Below are 16,516 nucleotides of genomic sequence, written 5' to 3'. Positions count from 1 at the left end.
CAGGTTTCAGAAGATGAAAATGCCACTCCTTTGGTATATGAAGCATGTTTACATAAACAGTAACAGTAAGGAGTTATTCAAAACTTATACACATCTAGTTTAATTTTTGTTCTATTAATATACATTAAAAAGTTCTTGAAAAGCAGCAAGAAAAAAAAACAATGAAATTAGGTCATCTTTCAAAAAAAATCATAAAAGTGCTTTTTAGAACGATGTTTCGCTTTCATGTGTTATCCCAGCATCCTTTGCCATGGAGTAGAAATGACCTTGCTTTTCCATCAGATTGCTTGGAGAATCAAATTCCACAATTTTACCAGCATCAAGGACCATCACCCTGTGGAGCAGGAATGTCATATTCTTTAATGCTGGCTAAAATATATAAACCTCTACTATTTGACTGGATTGGATGTGAGTCAGGGTATTTCAGACTTTCGTGCCGAACGCGGACTCACCTGGAGCTGTCCATGATGCTGTGCAGACGGTGGGCGATGGTGAGCACCGTGCAGTGGGAGAACTCTTTGCGGATCGTAGTCTGAATCAGGTCGTCTGTCTCCAGGTCAACGGCTGCAGTGGCCTCATCCAGGATCAGGATCCGAGACTTTCTCAGCAGAGCCCGAGCCAGACACAGCAGCTGCCTCTGACCGACACTGGAAGAGACGGGCAGATGTTCAGATCTTATCTGGAGCTCTCAGAAAATGTATGCGTACAAAATGTTTTGTATGTACAGAGCTGTGACAAAGTATTTGCCCCATTAACAGCAGCAATATTTCAGTTCATCAAAAAAAAAAAAAAAAAAAAAACCAAATTAACCTGGTCCAGTGTAAAAACGTAAATGCCCTCTGAACCTAATAACTGCTCGTGCCACCATTGGCGAAAATCACTCTGTGATCAGTATTTATCAATAATTATATATTATTTAATCATTATTATATCATTGTATATTTACAGATAATTCAACAGTCATTTCTAGCAATTTTCTGAAAGCACTGAGTATAATCTGAGTTAGACATTTACATATTTTGACTTCCTATAAATAAATGTTTCTGCAGCTACATCCTATGCAATGTGACTTGAATTGTAATCACTGTTTAAGTTTATGCTGCCCACCTGAGGTTTTCTCCTCCCTCTGCAACCTCATGCTGTAATTCTTCCTTCAGCCCAGCTACATAGTCCTTCAGATGAGACAGCTCCAGCACTCTCCAGAGCTCCTCATCGCTGAATTTGTCAAATGGATCCAAGTTCATCCTCAGCGTCCCAGAGAACAAGACTGGATCCTGCACTCCAGAAGCTTATAGGTTAGAAAAGATGACCTTGTTTCTGCATTTGTTTTCGTCTTTGGTGTTTACCTGTGGGATGATTGTGAGTCTGTTTCTTAGATCGTGCAGTCCAATTTTAGAGATATCTACATCATCAATTAGGATATGTCCATCAGCTGCTTCAATTATGCGAAACAGGCAGTTTGTCAGGCTCGATTTTCCAGCTCCAGTGCGGCCCACTATGCCAATCTGAAGGTAATGAAAGAAGAAAAGACATACAATCTAGTAAGTAATGTGTATAAGCGCTTGGTTGATGCAGTTAGTTGGTGCATCTCAAAAACATCCAAAAATACAGTTAGAAGCTTTTCTACTTTGAAACCAGCTTTAACTTTTAGAGAACTTCCAACTGCATTGCTGTCTGTTATGATGCAATTATAATTATTTTAAGTGCCAAATATTTTACAAGGATTATAATTTTACAATGTAAAAAATAAAAATTAATTTGTCTTTTTAACTGGTTTCTGTGAACAAATAAAATCAGGGTTTTAAAAGCGCTCTGTTGGCAGAATGTCTGAGTAATTCTACTGATATAATCTCAATGCAGAAGTGTGTGATCAAAAAATTTCCGGAGATTACATTTTTCTAAAGTAATTTGCCACGTATCCAACATGCCATTTACACAAACATATTAAAAAAGAGATACCAATTAGTCAAATGGGAGGACATCCTTTTAAATGAATTACAAAATATGCTAGAAGTTTCCTTCCTGATAGTTAATCACACCTCCTGTTGCTTTGTAATAAGAAACCAAAGAAAAAAAAATGCAAAATGTCAACAACTCTGTTGGTTTAGGACTTATTCATTTCAATTCTTCAACAAAAAAATATATAAATTGAGCAATGTTTTGACAATGAAAGAGACAAACTTTCTCAGTGCCACTGATGTCACAGGAAATCCCTTTCAGGACCAGGTCCAGTTCAGGTCTGTAGCGGACCTTGTAGTCTACAAACTGCAGCCTTCCTGCTTCAGGCCACTTCTCTGAAGGCCAATCCTGAGTCACCCAGGGAGCCTGAAGAAGAACAGGTGATGATCTCGACGTCTTGTCTCCCGAAAAACTGTCTAAGCATTCTTTCTGGTACGATAATGTCAACAGAGTGACAGATAAAAGACGTGTGTCAATGCAGGAGCCACTATTCTGTTTGATGTAAGACCTTAGTTAGGCCACTAGGTGTCACTTGTACATGTTAGAAAATATATGTAAAAAGCTTGAGCTGTTTTTTGACTGTTTCACTGCAACATGACTGATGTGTGTGAGCTAGATTTGTACAAAAACTACTTATTGCTAAGAAATAAAGTCTTGAAGTAACCAGATAAAGCCATCTGAATGCATTAGACTTTACTAAGACAAGATGGATTCATTGATCAAATGATATGCATCAACTTCACTCATTGAAAAACTCTTGAGTGCAGGCATACACACTACAGATAAAGCCACTGAAATTAAAAACACCACCAGCTAAATGAGCTTACAAAAATTCTTGTGAAGATTTTTGCACAGAAAAGTCAAAACTTTCAGCAAGAAATGCTAAATATTTTCAACCAACCTGACAGAAACAGATTTCAGCAAACAGAGAACAGATGTGAAGCTAATATAGGCAAACCATAAAAAGGACAACATACCTCATTCTCAAGCTCAGCGTATTCACTCACTCTTTCTACAGCTACAATATTAGTCTCCAGCTGTGAGGTTATGTTGACCACAAAGCTGAGGGTTAGAGTTACCTGGAAACCACAACAAGACACAGAAATTCAATCAACGTGTTTTGGGTTATTCATAATACTGTTATTCTTGTGTTAAACATTTTGCTTTCTGATCGGGATCAAGTGACTCACATTGAGGGCATATGATATAGAGAGGCCAACCAGGCCGCTGTCAATGGAGTTTCTAGAAATGACAGCAAATACAGCAGCAAAAAACACCACAAGGTTTCCGAGAAACTGCAGGCGGACGGCCAGCCATCTGTTGAGCAAACAGACACTACCAATAAACATAAACAGAAAGGCATGCAAATATCCCTGTCTGAGCCTCATGCTGGGAGAAAGTGGGAATACAATATTTGCTTACCACATTTTTAGACTAATTAAAGGATTTGTTATATTAAGAGGTAAAACGGGTGCGATATTTGAGATATCTCATGTCCAGCTTGAGGTCTGCACATAGAAATCTAATCAAGTGATAGAATGGGCAGACTGACTCATATATGGGTATTTTTGGAACAGGTTCCACCGTGGGGTACCCAGAGAAATACTTGAAGTTGACACAAAAATGCAAACTTTGGGTGGGGCTAACTCTAAATTATAGTTTTGGAGGCCCCATAGGAGCCAAAAGTGGCAACATTTCCATACTGACCTGTTTGACATGATCCTTGAATAGATAGTTTTCAAGTTTTCGTCGATGGTTACTTCATTGTGTTTCATAAATCGCTCCTGATGGTTGTAGGCTCTTATCACGGACAGACCTGACATGGTCTCGCCAAAGTGGGAATATATAGGAGAGCGAGCGACTGACTCCAGGCGACGCAGCTGTCGTGAAGTTGGTATATAGAATCGCTGAATGGAGGAAAAGGAAATGTAACAGGTTAACACAGACACTCTTTAGTACGACCACGAGACTTAAGTCACTTCGAGCCAACTCAGAGTTTCAAAGTCGTGTTAAAATTCAAGTGATAGAAAATGCTGCAGGTTGCATATTATAACTCACTTGTACAAAGAAGTAAATCACAGCCAGAGGAATGATGACAATGATGAAGAGAGGAGTTGAAAGACAGAGGAAAACTATTGTCCCCACTATGCCCAGCAGATGAATGATCCAGGAGCTGAACAAATGTGGAATGACTTCATCTATTGTGAATATGTCCTGCAAGAGGAGCAAAATAAAGTTGGTATTTCACAGTTTTTAAAGCAGAGAGTTCTTAACAAACAACACTTTAAAATTGTGAAAATCGGAAAAGACCTTGTCCATTTTATTATTATTTTTTTTTTCAAATAACATGTTTTTTTTTTAAAAACTCATACAAGCTAATAAAAAACTCACAACAGACAGGAAGAAATATGGACAAGATGATTCAACCCCACCTTTGCGAAGCGGTTGAGGATTCTCCCAAGTGGCGTAGTGTCAAAGAAAACCATGGGAACTCGAAGGACATTGTTAAGCAGTCTTGAATGCAGAAGACGAGACGCGTTGACTGCAGCATTGGTCAGGAGCAGCGTGCCCAGGAAGACAAACAGACCTGAAATAAAAATAAAATAAAAAAAACAATACAAAGTTGTCTATAGACAAATCCCTTTCACTTTACACATAAGGATGGTTTCAGCAGTCTTTAAAAATAAAGACAACAATGATCAATACATTAAAAGGAATCAAAGTTTGATTTCATACTGAAAAACTTCCATAAGGGACATTCAGACTCCAGAGGTGTTACTTTTGGTTGAGTAGCAGGGCTAAGAAGGGAAAGACAAATTGTTGCTGTTCCTTCTCCAGTTTCAGCCTGAAGCACCTCCCTGAGGGTGAAAGCTGGTGATGCTTAGACAGGACATTGGCTCGCCTCCCAGTGTCTGGAAAACCTCTCCAATAATTTGTTATATACGAGTTCACGGTTGGCTCATGGATGGGAAGATGCCAAGATTTTGTCCTTCAAAACAATCCTAAATCCACCAGTACATTTGATCGTAAATGATAATAAATCAAACTTTTGATCACTGGAAAATAGAAAATGTTAGATGATTTTTTTTTTTGTTAATCATAGAAAAACATTAAGTTTAATCCATGGCATCATAGCAACAGCCAATTGTGCAATTTGCGAGCAAGGAAACCTTGAAAGTACTGGGGAGTTTTAGCTTTCTGTGGTGCAAAATGTAGTTTAAACCTATAAAAAAAAAGCAACCAGTAAAGCAGCATTAGAGCACAGCACACAATTTATTGTTACTGTAACTCTGCAAAACAATATTTTATGTGTTATATGACATAATTTGGAACAAAAAAATATATAAGTACTGTTTAATTACCCTGAGCCATTCCAAGAGCACCAAATACCCCCACCCTGGTGTCTCTCTTCTTGGGAGAGTATGTCTGGTTGTAATACTCCACTGCATCATTGGTCCAGTCACTCAGCCACAGGTTTTGACCAATAAAGGCAACATTCTGCATGACATAAATGAAGAGGGCCCAAAAGGCATATCCCCAGCCCATGGCTTGCACGTACTGGAGCCAGACTGAGAATTTAACCTGCATGTCAAACAGAAAACAAACACCAGGGAAATGCTTTTAAATTTTCTAGCTCTAAAACAAAGTGTTGTGAAAAAGCATGTTTATTTTCTTTTTTTTTTTTTTATCAAAGCCCATTGACACTTAAAGGATTGGACCTTCTGTAAGTGTCTGGGCTGAGATAAGTTAGTTAAATATGACGTCTGAAGAGTTGCTGATTGCACGCTGTGTGATTATTATCTTTCACTGTTTTAATGTTGCCATGTGTTGAAGTGACTGTATCCAACTCTTGAGTTTGAATGACATGCAAGTTTATTAATTTCTCCTTCCTCGTCTTCTCTTTCTCTTTTCTCTCACACACTCCATTTTCAGACAGTAGAAAACACCAAAGACATGTTTTCTTTGCTTAGCTTCTGAATCAAGGCTTAAACAAATGCTCTGGTTGTATGACCCATTGTCTTCCTCGGCTTGGATTTTTCCAGGAAGGCTCGCCCTTCCGAATTCTCCAGTGGTGCCCTGATTATTCTCTCTCACTCTTTTTTTATTAAAGAAACTTCAACTCTATTAATAATACCACTAATAACAAATGATTCGTCATCATTATTGATAATTACATAAGCTAAGCATAGAATACAAACATTGGACATTAGGGGGCTAATGTTTCAGATCTCAAATGCTAATTCAGGAATGTGTTCCCTCCAGAAAATCAGATTGCATTTAAAAATGTCAATAAATCAATAATTGGCTGAATAAATCATTAATGTTATGGACTGGACTGGCCCTGAACCAGAGGTTGAATTAGTCAAAACAGCTGATTGGGAGATGCAGATGAAACTGGGGTTGCTCTTTTACAGGCATCTGTATTGATTAGCAGACTCTATCTCCAATGGAGACTCTCGTTAATTTCCAGGAAATGGGCAGGAAAAGATAACTGCAGGTTACTGATACAGAACAGTGGACAGTATCAGTATATGATTATATACTGGAAATGTGTTCTCTAGGATCTGTATGGATTTTACTAGAATGTGAGTCAGTGAGTCAATGATTTAAAGGTCCTGCTAGTAGCATGTCTTGGAACATGACATTTGAAGAAGGAACTCAGCCCGAGACAGACAATCTGGTAAGAAACATTGACTCATGCTGGTCCTTATGTATAGCACAGTCTAGTAAATTTGATGAGCTTATGATCTGATTCACTGAAGGTCAAAGGTTATCAGTGGAAAGGCCACACTCTGCCTACAAGTCAATGTGATTGGCATCACTAGGAGCTCAGGGAAGGTGCAGCAGATGTTAGAGCAGAAACTGAAAATGACAAACACCCTGGGGAGTACGACAGAATGAGGCTGATAAAAGACGTATACCTGTCCTGTTTCCACAGTCTCCTTCTCAATTAGCCTCTGACCTTTCTTTGGGTTTTCAGGGGATTTTAAAGTGCTGTTTTTTCTTAATCTGAAACTACAGACAGCACAGAGCAGAAGAGAGGAGAAATGGAAGAAATAAATCACAAAGAACACCGACTCAAATAATATAGCAAAGCTTTGAGCAGAAAATAAGCCTTTGTTTTTCTATTTTGGAATTATCCTTTTTACACCACCAGAACAACTCTCCCCACAATATATAGAATGTGGGGAAATCACATTTTATATATTGTGCCTATAATATACACAATATACTCCTATATGTTGTGAAATGCCTATAAAAATATTCACCTCCTTTAGATGGTTCAACACTTTATTGCTTTTGTAAATAAAATAATAGTAAATATGATATTTACTACAAACAAAACAAAGTACACTTTAATTGCAACATAAAAATTGATTGAAATATTTCACTGAAAAAAAATAATTGAAATCGACTGATCAAATTCAACAGAAGATGAGCTAACAAGTGTGAGCAGCTTCCCACAATGAGAAATGGAGATCGCCTGAGCAAAGTTGATATGTGTACCTGGTTCATGAAGACAAAGGAAAAGTCTGAACACATCAGATAAAAATTAGAATTAGGAGATGGATGCAAAGAGATATGAGACAAAAAAAAGAGCTTTTTTGATAATCCTACTACATGCTATGTTTGGTAAACACCAAAGACTGAGCTGTTCTGCAGAGAATAATTCATAATTTCCAAATGTGCCAGCCTGATGAAGCAGAGCCACACAGACTCAGTGTGTGGCTGCTGAAATACTGGAGGTGATTATTTTAGTAGGGATACACTTCATTACACTTCATTTATCTACTATATATGTTTTTACTCTCAGAGTTGTTGATTGCAATGAAGTTTAACATGAGATATGGAACAGTTTGATATAAACTAAAAATGTACAGTGAGGACACAGCCTTTCTCAGCTTTTGTACAGTTGGATCAAACCTGCTTCTGTTTCCTCTCTGGCTCCGCCGGATGCTGTTTTCCCTCCTCAGCATGAGAGAAACGTCGTCCGCCAAAGAAACGTCTGACTGGTCGTCCTCTGAGTCAGAGATGAAGTCTTCTTTATCGTGACATCCATCTAAAAAGATAGTGATAAAAATGAATGTTTCATCTAACATTTCTTACATTGAATGGGAATTTACATGATTACCTTCTGAACTTGTCTGATTACTTTGCTCTGTGCCGTATGTGTCTAAAAATTCTGAGAAAGCTCCTTTGCTCGCACGGAGGCTCTGGTAGGATCCCACCTCAGAAACCCGTCCATTCACCAAAACTACAACTTCATCTACACAAGGCAGGAAACTAACTCCATGAGTCACCAGGATACGAGTCTGCAGAGACACAAAATAGTAAAAATTAAAAAAAAATGCTCAGCATTATTAGGTCTTTATGGCAATATAATCGAAGCCACTTAGATCCCAACTTTACTGAAATTTCGGGGAGGATTTTTCAACCTATCCAACAAGATTTTATCCATGCTTTTATCCAACACATTAATTCTTCACATTACAAACCTTGTCTTTCAGAAGTCCATTGTGTCCAATAACTTTGTCAAATAGATGCTTTCCCACATGAGAGTCAACAGCAGACAGGGGGTCATCTAGCAGAAAAATATCAGCCTGACTGTAAGCTGCTCTGGCCAAGCTGACGCGCTGCTTCTGACCTCCTGAGAGATTGATACCCTACGAACACAGATCTAATGACATGTACCAAAACATTTCATGCAATCAATTCTGACATTGTTTATATTCTAAACTTTGAACGCTTAAACCTACCTTTTCCCCGATCTCAGTGAGATCTCCTGCAGACAGCAGCTTGAGGTCGGGGCCCAGAGCACACGCCTCCAGTATGTCTTCGAACCTCTGCTCTTCGTAGGGAGAGCCGAACAAGATGTTATCCCGCAGAGTGGCATTTTGGATCCAGGCTTGCTGTGGTACAAATGCAAAAGAGCCCTGGGTGGAAATACAAAAGATCCAGTAACCATTCTTTTATGTTAAAAGCTATGCAAAACGAAATTTAGAGCTTAGAGTTCTCTATGACTTTCACAGGTTCACTTTGTCTAATGAGTGTCAACTGTGTGTATTTTCTGAGAATAAATGTGGTCTAGCCTGTTATGGACATGGCTGTTCATGAAACATGTGTATCATATTTTTATTTTATTTTATTTTTTATTTTTTTTATAATAAGTAGAAGCACACATTATCATTTCCTTGGCTATGTGGTCAGGCTTGTCAGACTGCTATTTGAGCACAGCAGTGACCAAAGACGTTTTGGCACTACCCTTGTCCACTTAATTTCCACCTGCAGTTTTTAACATATTTTGTATTGCATCCTTCTTTTGAGTAGTTTTTGTCTGCTTGTGCCTTTAAGCAATCGACAGTGGGTGTCCAAGACCAGTCCTCTTCCATCTCTCTGTAACTCAGACGCATGCATACCTGCTCCAACATGCCTGAATCAAATTAGTGGCTTGTTACCAGGCCTCTACAGAGCTGAATGACTCCTGGTGAAGGAATTTAGCCACTTGATTCAGATGTGTTGGATCAGGGATGCATCTAAATGTTGCAGAATGGTAGCTCTCAAAGGCTCACATTCTTTAGAAATCTGCCAAGTATCGTTTTAAACTAGTTTTTATTTTTTATTTTTTTAATTGCCACTATTTTTACCCTAAGTAACGCGTAAAAACACACACAAACATATTACTTGAATGTTAATGAAGCCTTTGGTCCTGTGCATTTCTCCCAGGAGCGCTGACAAGAGAGAGGACTTCCCTGAGCCCACAGCTCCCACTACAGCTACCAGCCCGCCAGGCTTAATGTCTAGCGAGACACTGGGAAACAAAGGCAGAAGCAAAGTGAAAAATACAGTGGCTTTAAAAGCCAATTTTGTGGCCACAGCATACCTTTTAAGTAGAGGCTCAGAGTCTTTTTCCCATGCAAAAGAACCATCACATATGCTGACAGCAGAGTCTTGGAAAAGAAAACACATTAAAACAAATCTCCTGGCCAGATTCCTGGCCATAGATGAGACCATCCTTTATTTCCATGCATAGTATGATTAAAAAGTAACCAGGTGTTATTTTGCATGGTGAAAAGCGACCAGCCACCAAGCTCCAAAGACTTCCTCCAGATTAGGCAGTTACATTTATTTATTTTTATTGGGGCTTGCGATAGCAATGCCTACTGAATGGAGTAAATCAATGTTGTTCAAAGCATTTTAACTTACACACTGAGGTTTGCATACTGAATGAAGTCAGTCACTTGCTAGGACGAGTCCGCATGCTACAGACATCATTTTAGCTTACGTTAGCATTTTAGCTCATTTTAGCCTACTCACTGCTGTTTGCATACTGCATGAAGTATGTTAGAGATCAACATGCTTCTGACAACATTTTAGTTCATTTTGGCTTTTATAATAAGGTTTGCATCTTGAATGGAGTAAGCTATTGTTAGTCAATAGGGATTTTCCACATTTTAATAGAAGGAGTTAAAGAGTTCTGCATATTCTGATCTGTCAGAATACCAGTTTTTTCCATTTTTTTATGTAGAAGCTAAACCTAACAAACTGAATCAACACTCAGATGTGGGCCGTGAGAAGCCAGACGAGTCTATATTGTTAAACTGCTATGTAGATGTCCAACAGATACTGATCAGCGTAAGATTCAGCACGTTTAGGAATCTCAGTTCCCACTGGATGGAGAGATGGTTAAGTGTCAACCGCTAAGAACAGAGAGTTAGTTTGGAGGGGTATAGTACTTTGCATAACAAAACAAATAAATGGTTAACATACCAAAACTAGAGTCATGATGCACAATGTCGCTCTCAAGATCATCTCCTCCCAGAAACTTCTCCAGTCTCTTCTTAGACACCGCTGTCTGACGTGTGAAATCAAAAGGTAATTATAATTTTCATTACAGCTCTGACTTGTGTCCAAGCTGCAGTTACAACAGTATTTACCTGCACAATGGAAGCTATGAGCGTAGGAAGCATGCTCAGTGGCTGTCGTAGAATGTTGAACAGAGAAATTGAAGTGAAGGCTTTCTCAGCAGTTAATATGTTGTCTGAGCTCACACCAACAAACACAGCAAATGTGGCCAAAGAGACCTGCCAAAAACCACAGGCCATGTTAGCATGAAGGACCTTTATGGTCTTTTACTAACTTAAGCAAACCTTTAAGATGACTCACTAGAGTGGGGGCACAGTTGGAGATAAAGGTGGAGAAAGATGTGAGATAGGCAAACTTCCTCATCACCTTCAGTTCTTCTCCTCTGATATCTTCAACTTGAGTCTGGAAGGACGGCTCCCACGCAAACAGCTTCAGAGTCTGGTAAGAAATGAAGGGCGAAGTCAGAAACACGGGCGTTGAAGTGGACCCCGAAATATCTAAATATGTCAGAAAGAATTTAAGTATATGACCATTATCAGAAGAGGGGACTACCTTGATTCCGTTCAGGATTTCATTCATTATTTTTAGTCTCTTGTCTTTAGACTTCATGTTTTCTCTCTGAAAACAGATATAATACATTTCATTGTTAATCGCATGTAGCAAAGATCAAAAATAGAAAAAAACTCTAATACCTTAAATAAAGCTGCAATCAAAATAAGTTGTTAAAGGTTATCAACAATAAACACCTAAGAATCAGACCAGAGAAAGATCATGAACAAGGTGGACACCTGCAGATAGCTACAAGGCAAATATCAAAAGATCAAAAGAAAGTCTAGCCTTTCCAGACTGACATTAATCAATTAGATTGCTACTTAACCGTACTTAAATTTTCAAAGATTGGAGCAAGATGTGATGCATTTGAGACATGTTTCATTTTTAGTGACTGATTCTTTTTGTGCTAAAGAGAAGGAATCCACCATCTTGTTTTTACATTTTGAATACAATTGTATCTATATGTAATTTTATTTTTTTTTTTCAATCTCATAACACAATTTTAACAAAAAAAAATATATGGAACTGTTATTGCACAAGCCACATTTGAAAGGTGCATGAAGAACTTATTCGTAATTCCAGTTACCTGAATTTTTTTGGCCTGGTTGGCTAACAGTCCGTTGACCGGCACCATTAGCAGCATTACTGCAACCCCTGCTAATGTTGAAGGTCCCAGCTCCAACCACAGGAAAACGACGGACACAATGATCTGCAGAGGGCAGGACCACAGCAAGTGGATGTAGTTGGTCACGTCGTTGAAGCGCTGGGCGTCTGCTGACATGAGGTTCACAGTTTCTCCGACTGTTGACTCTTTGCGATTGTCGTTGGACATCACCAACGCCTTTGAAAGAAGATAGAGAAGGAAGAAAGAAGAAAGAGGGAAACAAAATAACAATGTTCAAAGCTGAATAAAATAAAAGACCAAAGCTGCAGTTGGAAGTCATATATCTGTCTGTAGACAAAAGGGCTGAATTTAAAGCCAATAGTTTCACAGCTACAAAATACAGTAAATTGCATCAATGAAGTAAATGAAAAATGTTGTCTATGTTTTGGGAATCTTTTAAATAAATGACTAAATTATTTACTAAATCAAAGGTTGGAGTTTTAGCTTAATTAAATTGCATAAAGGAGTTGTTGCGATGTCTTCTCTGCTGTTACCTTCTTGTACACGGCAGCCATGAGGGCAGCTCGAACCTTCATCCCCAGAACGAAGCATCGCCGCACAAACTGCTGCAAGACCAATGATTGCAGAAGAGCCACCACCAGCAGCAGCACGGCATAAAAATACCCTTCCCAGGCATAGCTGGATTTGTCCTGAGTGAAGGAGATCATCAACCTGAGCAAGAGAATAAAACATGAACCAACATATATATTATGATCATGTGACACTCATAATGTTCTAGGTAATCCTATGCCGGAGTGTTTTCCTCTCTTACAAATGAGTTTCTGTTTACTTTCGTCTCAAGCTGTCCTTGTGTTATCAGTGGATGTCTCAACTAATCAATGAGGAGTAAATAGTTAAACTATGAAGGTTTAGACATTCACAAGGTCAGACTAGAGCACTGGAACAACTTTGAAGTCATTTTTTTTTCTGATTAAAAAAATTGAAAACTTGTTTGTATGAGGCTTTAGATAGATTTAGTGGAAAATAAAAAAATCTGGTAAAGTCAAACTAGTGTTAATCGTGTTAGGACCTCCATAGAAACCTACATAGTGATTAACCTGTTGATTATTTCTACTTACTTCAGGAGTTGAGGACTGGCAAAAGCCAGAAGATCCTGCAGAAGTTTGAAGAAGGCAGATTCAATCAGGAGCCATTTAAATGTCTTGTAGATGGTGGTAACCAGCCATGAATTTGGATAATTTGTGTCCTCCTTCTTTTTCTTCTTCTTCTTCTTATTTTCATCGTCTTTCTTTCCTTTTTCCTCCTGATGTAAAATATGTAAGCACATTCTTTAGGAACACAACAGCATATGGGGACCACCTGAACAGAATCGGTGTTGTTGTCAAAAATACAATTATTATTGGGGATTAAAGACGGGTTGCCTTGTGTATTTAAAGGTTCTCACCATCATCAGCACATCCTGTTTCACACCTTTCCCCAGACCGTTGCTGTGAGAAGGTGCTTCCATAGATTTGCCTTGATTTTTGATCAGTTTATCCTTCAACTCTTTTTGAAATCGGATCCGAGCTTTACCCAACTCAAACTTCATGTGATGATTGAAACGCTGGGTAATGTAGGAGGTGCTGTCCACCTCGTTCAGCTCCCACATGTCCTCCTGAACCAGAGGGGTTTTGTAGCCTTTCACCACCATGCTGGAAAAGAAAGAAGAAACCTTAGATTATGCTAAAAAAAAAAAAAAAAAGGTTTACTAGAGGTTTTTGGTTGTGGTTGTGAATTTACCCACTGAACCAGTTAAAAGTGATTCTGCTCAAGAATGTTGCACCAGCCCCTGGATTCTGTAACACAAAAAACAAAGATGTAAATGGATGTTAAAGATATTAGATGAGGTGAGGTTTATTTTTTGGTACTGCATGGTGACTTTGACTATTTCAAAGTAAAATAAAAAAGAACAAAAAGGAACCTTTTTCACAAGCTCCTTTGTCTCTGGAGAGATGTCAGCCAAAGCAGAGAGAATGAGGGCTATCACCTCCAGACCAAAGGAAATGTAGAAAAGAGAGAAACGAGGGACATCTCTGACCTCTCCCTGGGTGTAAAGATGTTAAAGGGTCAGAGAGATGTCGTATTTAATATTTCATGCAAATATAAACCCATAGCTGATCTGTGGTTGCTCATACCAGCCTAAGGGCTTCCCGTAGGAGGGTCTGGAAAGGGAAAATGTCACAGATGACAAGGAGAAGCCAGAAAAGGAAAAGAGAAGCAGAGTCTACTGCTTTTTCTTTTCGTCTCACTCCTTCTTGACACAACGCCAGGAGGATCTGAAAAACAAAACGTGTCAAATCGCAAAACAGTAAATAATCTTTACATCTTAAATATTAGAGCAAATATCTGAACCTAAAACCTAAACTTTACCCATGTGACAGCGAAGAGGACTGGGTTTGTGTAGTGTACAGCAGAATTTTTCTCTGCTGAGCTGTTTCTACCAAAGTCTTCTACTAATGTGACAATCAGGCCTCCAACGGCCGTCAGAAACAGCAGAAACACGACAAGCTGAGGAGGGAAGAGAAAGATCAGACTGATTGTTAAAACGTTTCCATCTCAGCATCAAATACTGAAAGAATCAGAGTGTTTTAATTGTACAATACCTGTTTGCAGAGGTAGAGCTTCGTCCGACGTTTTGAATTCACTTGTGATCTTTTACATAAAGACATGAGGTTCCATGGAGCGCTTAGCCAGAGGAAGCCCAGAGGGATCCAGACCAGAACTGTCTGTTCCAGACATACTGGGAGGTCAGGGTCCTCTCTCTCCAAATAGGACGCATTCTGAGGGACAAACACAAATATGTACACACACGCATCATAAACAGGTATCAGAATAATTTGATGTTCACCCTAAAGAGAAAAATGACAGCTATTTAGACCTTTAAAAAAAGAAGTCGAAATTTTTATACACCTTTAACTTGTATTATTGTATTTTTTATGTTCAGTGACAACTACTTCACATAGACAACAATCCTGTAAAATAATAACATTCTGCTTTCTTTATTTAAAAGACTTGATTAAAGAAATGAATAAAAAATAAAACCTATTTCATAGGCTTTGGAGAAGAAAGCTTGTTTCAAAGAAATAAATATCTTATAAATATCTATGTCCTTAGAGAAATGTGCATTTCTGATTTGTAGCGCCACAAATCAGAAATGCTTGTTATGGTTGGTGGACATGTTGAGTCATGTCCAGGATGAGTTTCATTTCAGTCACATGTTCACCATGTGCACACAGGGGTAAAGTATAACCTCTGTTACACTTTGTACTAGTTAACTTAACTAGTACATGATAATCAACTAGTACCTAGAGTACTAATTCACTCTAATCAACTCTTAAGACTAGGTGTCTTAAAAATTGGAAACACTGACACCAAGCTGAAGAACCTGAAGAAAATTTCACGATGTTTTATGCCTAATTAAACATTTTAATTAGTTTAAACATTTTAATAATGAGAAACTTTAAATATAGAATCTGTCATTTTTGTAATTATTGGGTTGTGTTTGGGAAGATAAACATCAGAGATTGCAGATCAGATATGTTTATGCATCAAAGCTAAATCACCAGACTCATCTTGAGACAGAAAGAGCTTAACTACACTTTTAAAGAACATCAACAGTTAAACCCACCCAAAAGACTGACCCGCAGTACTCCTCCAGAAACGCAGCACACATCGTCTGCTGTGTCGGCTTCACTCACGGGCGATGATTTGACGACCAGGCGCCTTGTGCCCTCTGCTCCACTGCAGACACGACTATTCTCCTCTGTCCACCCATGTTGCAAAGACAATTACAGGATGTGGCTGTTGGGGACTTTGATCCTGGATCCTTGAAGCATAAACCAAGTCTCTGCAACTTCCTTGTGAAGAGAATATACAAGTTCAAAAATTACACTGAAAAACAGTAAAAACAAACAAATTTGTGTTTCGAAAAAGTGGTGCAGGGCACCTCTCTCTGATTCCGTTTTCGTTTTCCTCCATGTGAACGAGTCTAGAACGACACATATTTTTCAAAAGCCAAATATAGTCAAGTTCTCAACTTACGGTACATGTTTATGACAGCTCTGTCGAGATGTTTTTAAAGTCACCAATAACATATCTGCAGCTCACAAAAAGATGTGTGAAAGCCAGGGGGTGGGATTGTTTGCATGAGCCTCCTACGTTATCTATTTTTTGTTTTAACTTGAGCAAGGCTAGGGTTGGACTTAGATCCACAGTGTACACTGACTGAGCATTTCTATTCTAGCAAAAGTGAGACAAATGAGATTAAACTTTAATTATTTGGGAGGAGAAGGCTAAAGAAGATTTTGTAATGTGCAATGCAGAGTTCAAAGCACACTAAAAGACTCAGTGCAAAGCTGCTGTGTTAGTTTAAGTTTACTCACTTTGTGTTACCAAAGGAAACTGTATTACAACTTGGCTACTATAACTTTAATAATGATCAGGCATTTCGCTTAATGAGCTATCCGGTTTACCAAC

General features: G+C 38.6%; 1 protein-coding gene across 4 annotated transcripts; it reads right to left on the bottom strand.

The window, feature by feature from the left end:
- Positions 1-84: 84 nt before the first annotated feature.
- Positions 85-16,155, bottom strand: LOC106916420 (ATP-binding cassette sub-family C member 2-like). Of its 4 annotated transcripts, XM_088013179.1 has the most exons (33): positions 15,987-16,155; positions 15,669-15,897; positions 14,644-14,820; positions 14,411-14,548; positions 14,176-14,316; positions 13,962-14,084; positions 13,781-13,836; positions 13,446-13,692; positions 13,120-13,304; positions 12,535-12,712; positions 11,963-12,217; positions 11,377-11,442; positions 11,125-11,262; positions 10,896-11,042; positions 10,729-10,813; positions 9,842-9,908; positions 9,643-9,769; positions 8,718-8,894; positions 8,457-8,624; positions 8,093-8,273; positions 7,885-8,020; positions 6,882-6,975; positions 5,322-5,541; positions 4,392-4,546; positions 4,018-4,173; positions 3,667-3,866; positions 3,150-3,276; positions 2,937-3,038; positions 2,182-2,325; positions 1,347-1,505; positions 1,108-1,274; positions 453-647; positions 85-334 (listed from the first exon to the last, which is right to left on the bottom strand). In XM_088013179.1, the coding sequence occupies exons 2-33, from the start codon at positions 15,711-15,713 to the stop codon at positions 205-207; spliced, it is 4,686 nt and encodes a 1,561-aa protein (XP_087869305.1). In that variant the 5' UTR covers positions 15,714-15,897; positions 15,987-16,155; the 3' UTR covers positions 85-204. The 4 variants fall into 4 exon arrangements, with proteins under 4 accessions (XP_087869305.1, XP_087869304.1, XP_087869306.1 ...); XM_088013178.1 differs by having other exon boundaries at positions 9,643-9,908; XM_088013180.1 differs by having other exon boundaries at positions 9,643-9,908; positions 15,682-15,897.
- Positions 16,156-16,516: the final 361 nt, after the last annotated feature.

The sequence above is a fragment of the Poecilia mexicana genome, unplaced genomic scaffold, assembly GCF_051168715.1.
Source record: "Poecilia mexicana isolate PSO_F unplaced genomic scaffold, ASM5116871v1 scaffold_15, whole genome shotgun sequence".
Lineage (NCBI taxonomy): Eukaryota > Metazoa > Chordata > Actinopteri > Cyprinodontiformes > Poeciliidae > Poecilia > Poecilia mexicana.
This window is presented reverse-complemented; position numbering and strand designations above follow the sequence as displayed.

Excerpts from the sequence above, each read along its gene's own strand:
- LOC106916420 (XM_088013178.1), bottom strand. The coding sequence starts at position 15,713 with ATGTGTGCTGCGTTTCTGGAGGAGTACTGCGGGTCAGTCTTTTGG. Across the intron at positions 12,713-13,119 it reads GCCAGTCCTCAACTCCTGAA|GTTGATGATCTCCTTCACTC; the intron begins GTAAGTAGAAAT and ends TCTCTTGCTCAG. Across the intron at positions 648-1,107 it reads GAGGGAGGAGAAAACCTCAG|TGTCGGTCAGAGGCAGCTGC; the intron begins GTGGGCAGCATA and ends CGTCTCTTCCAG.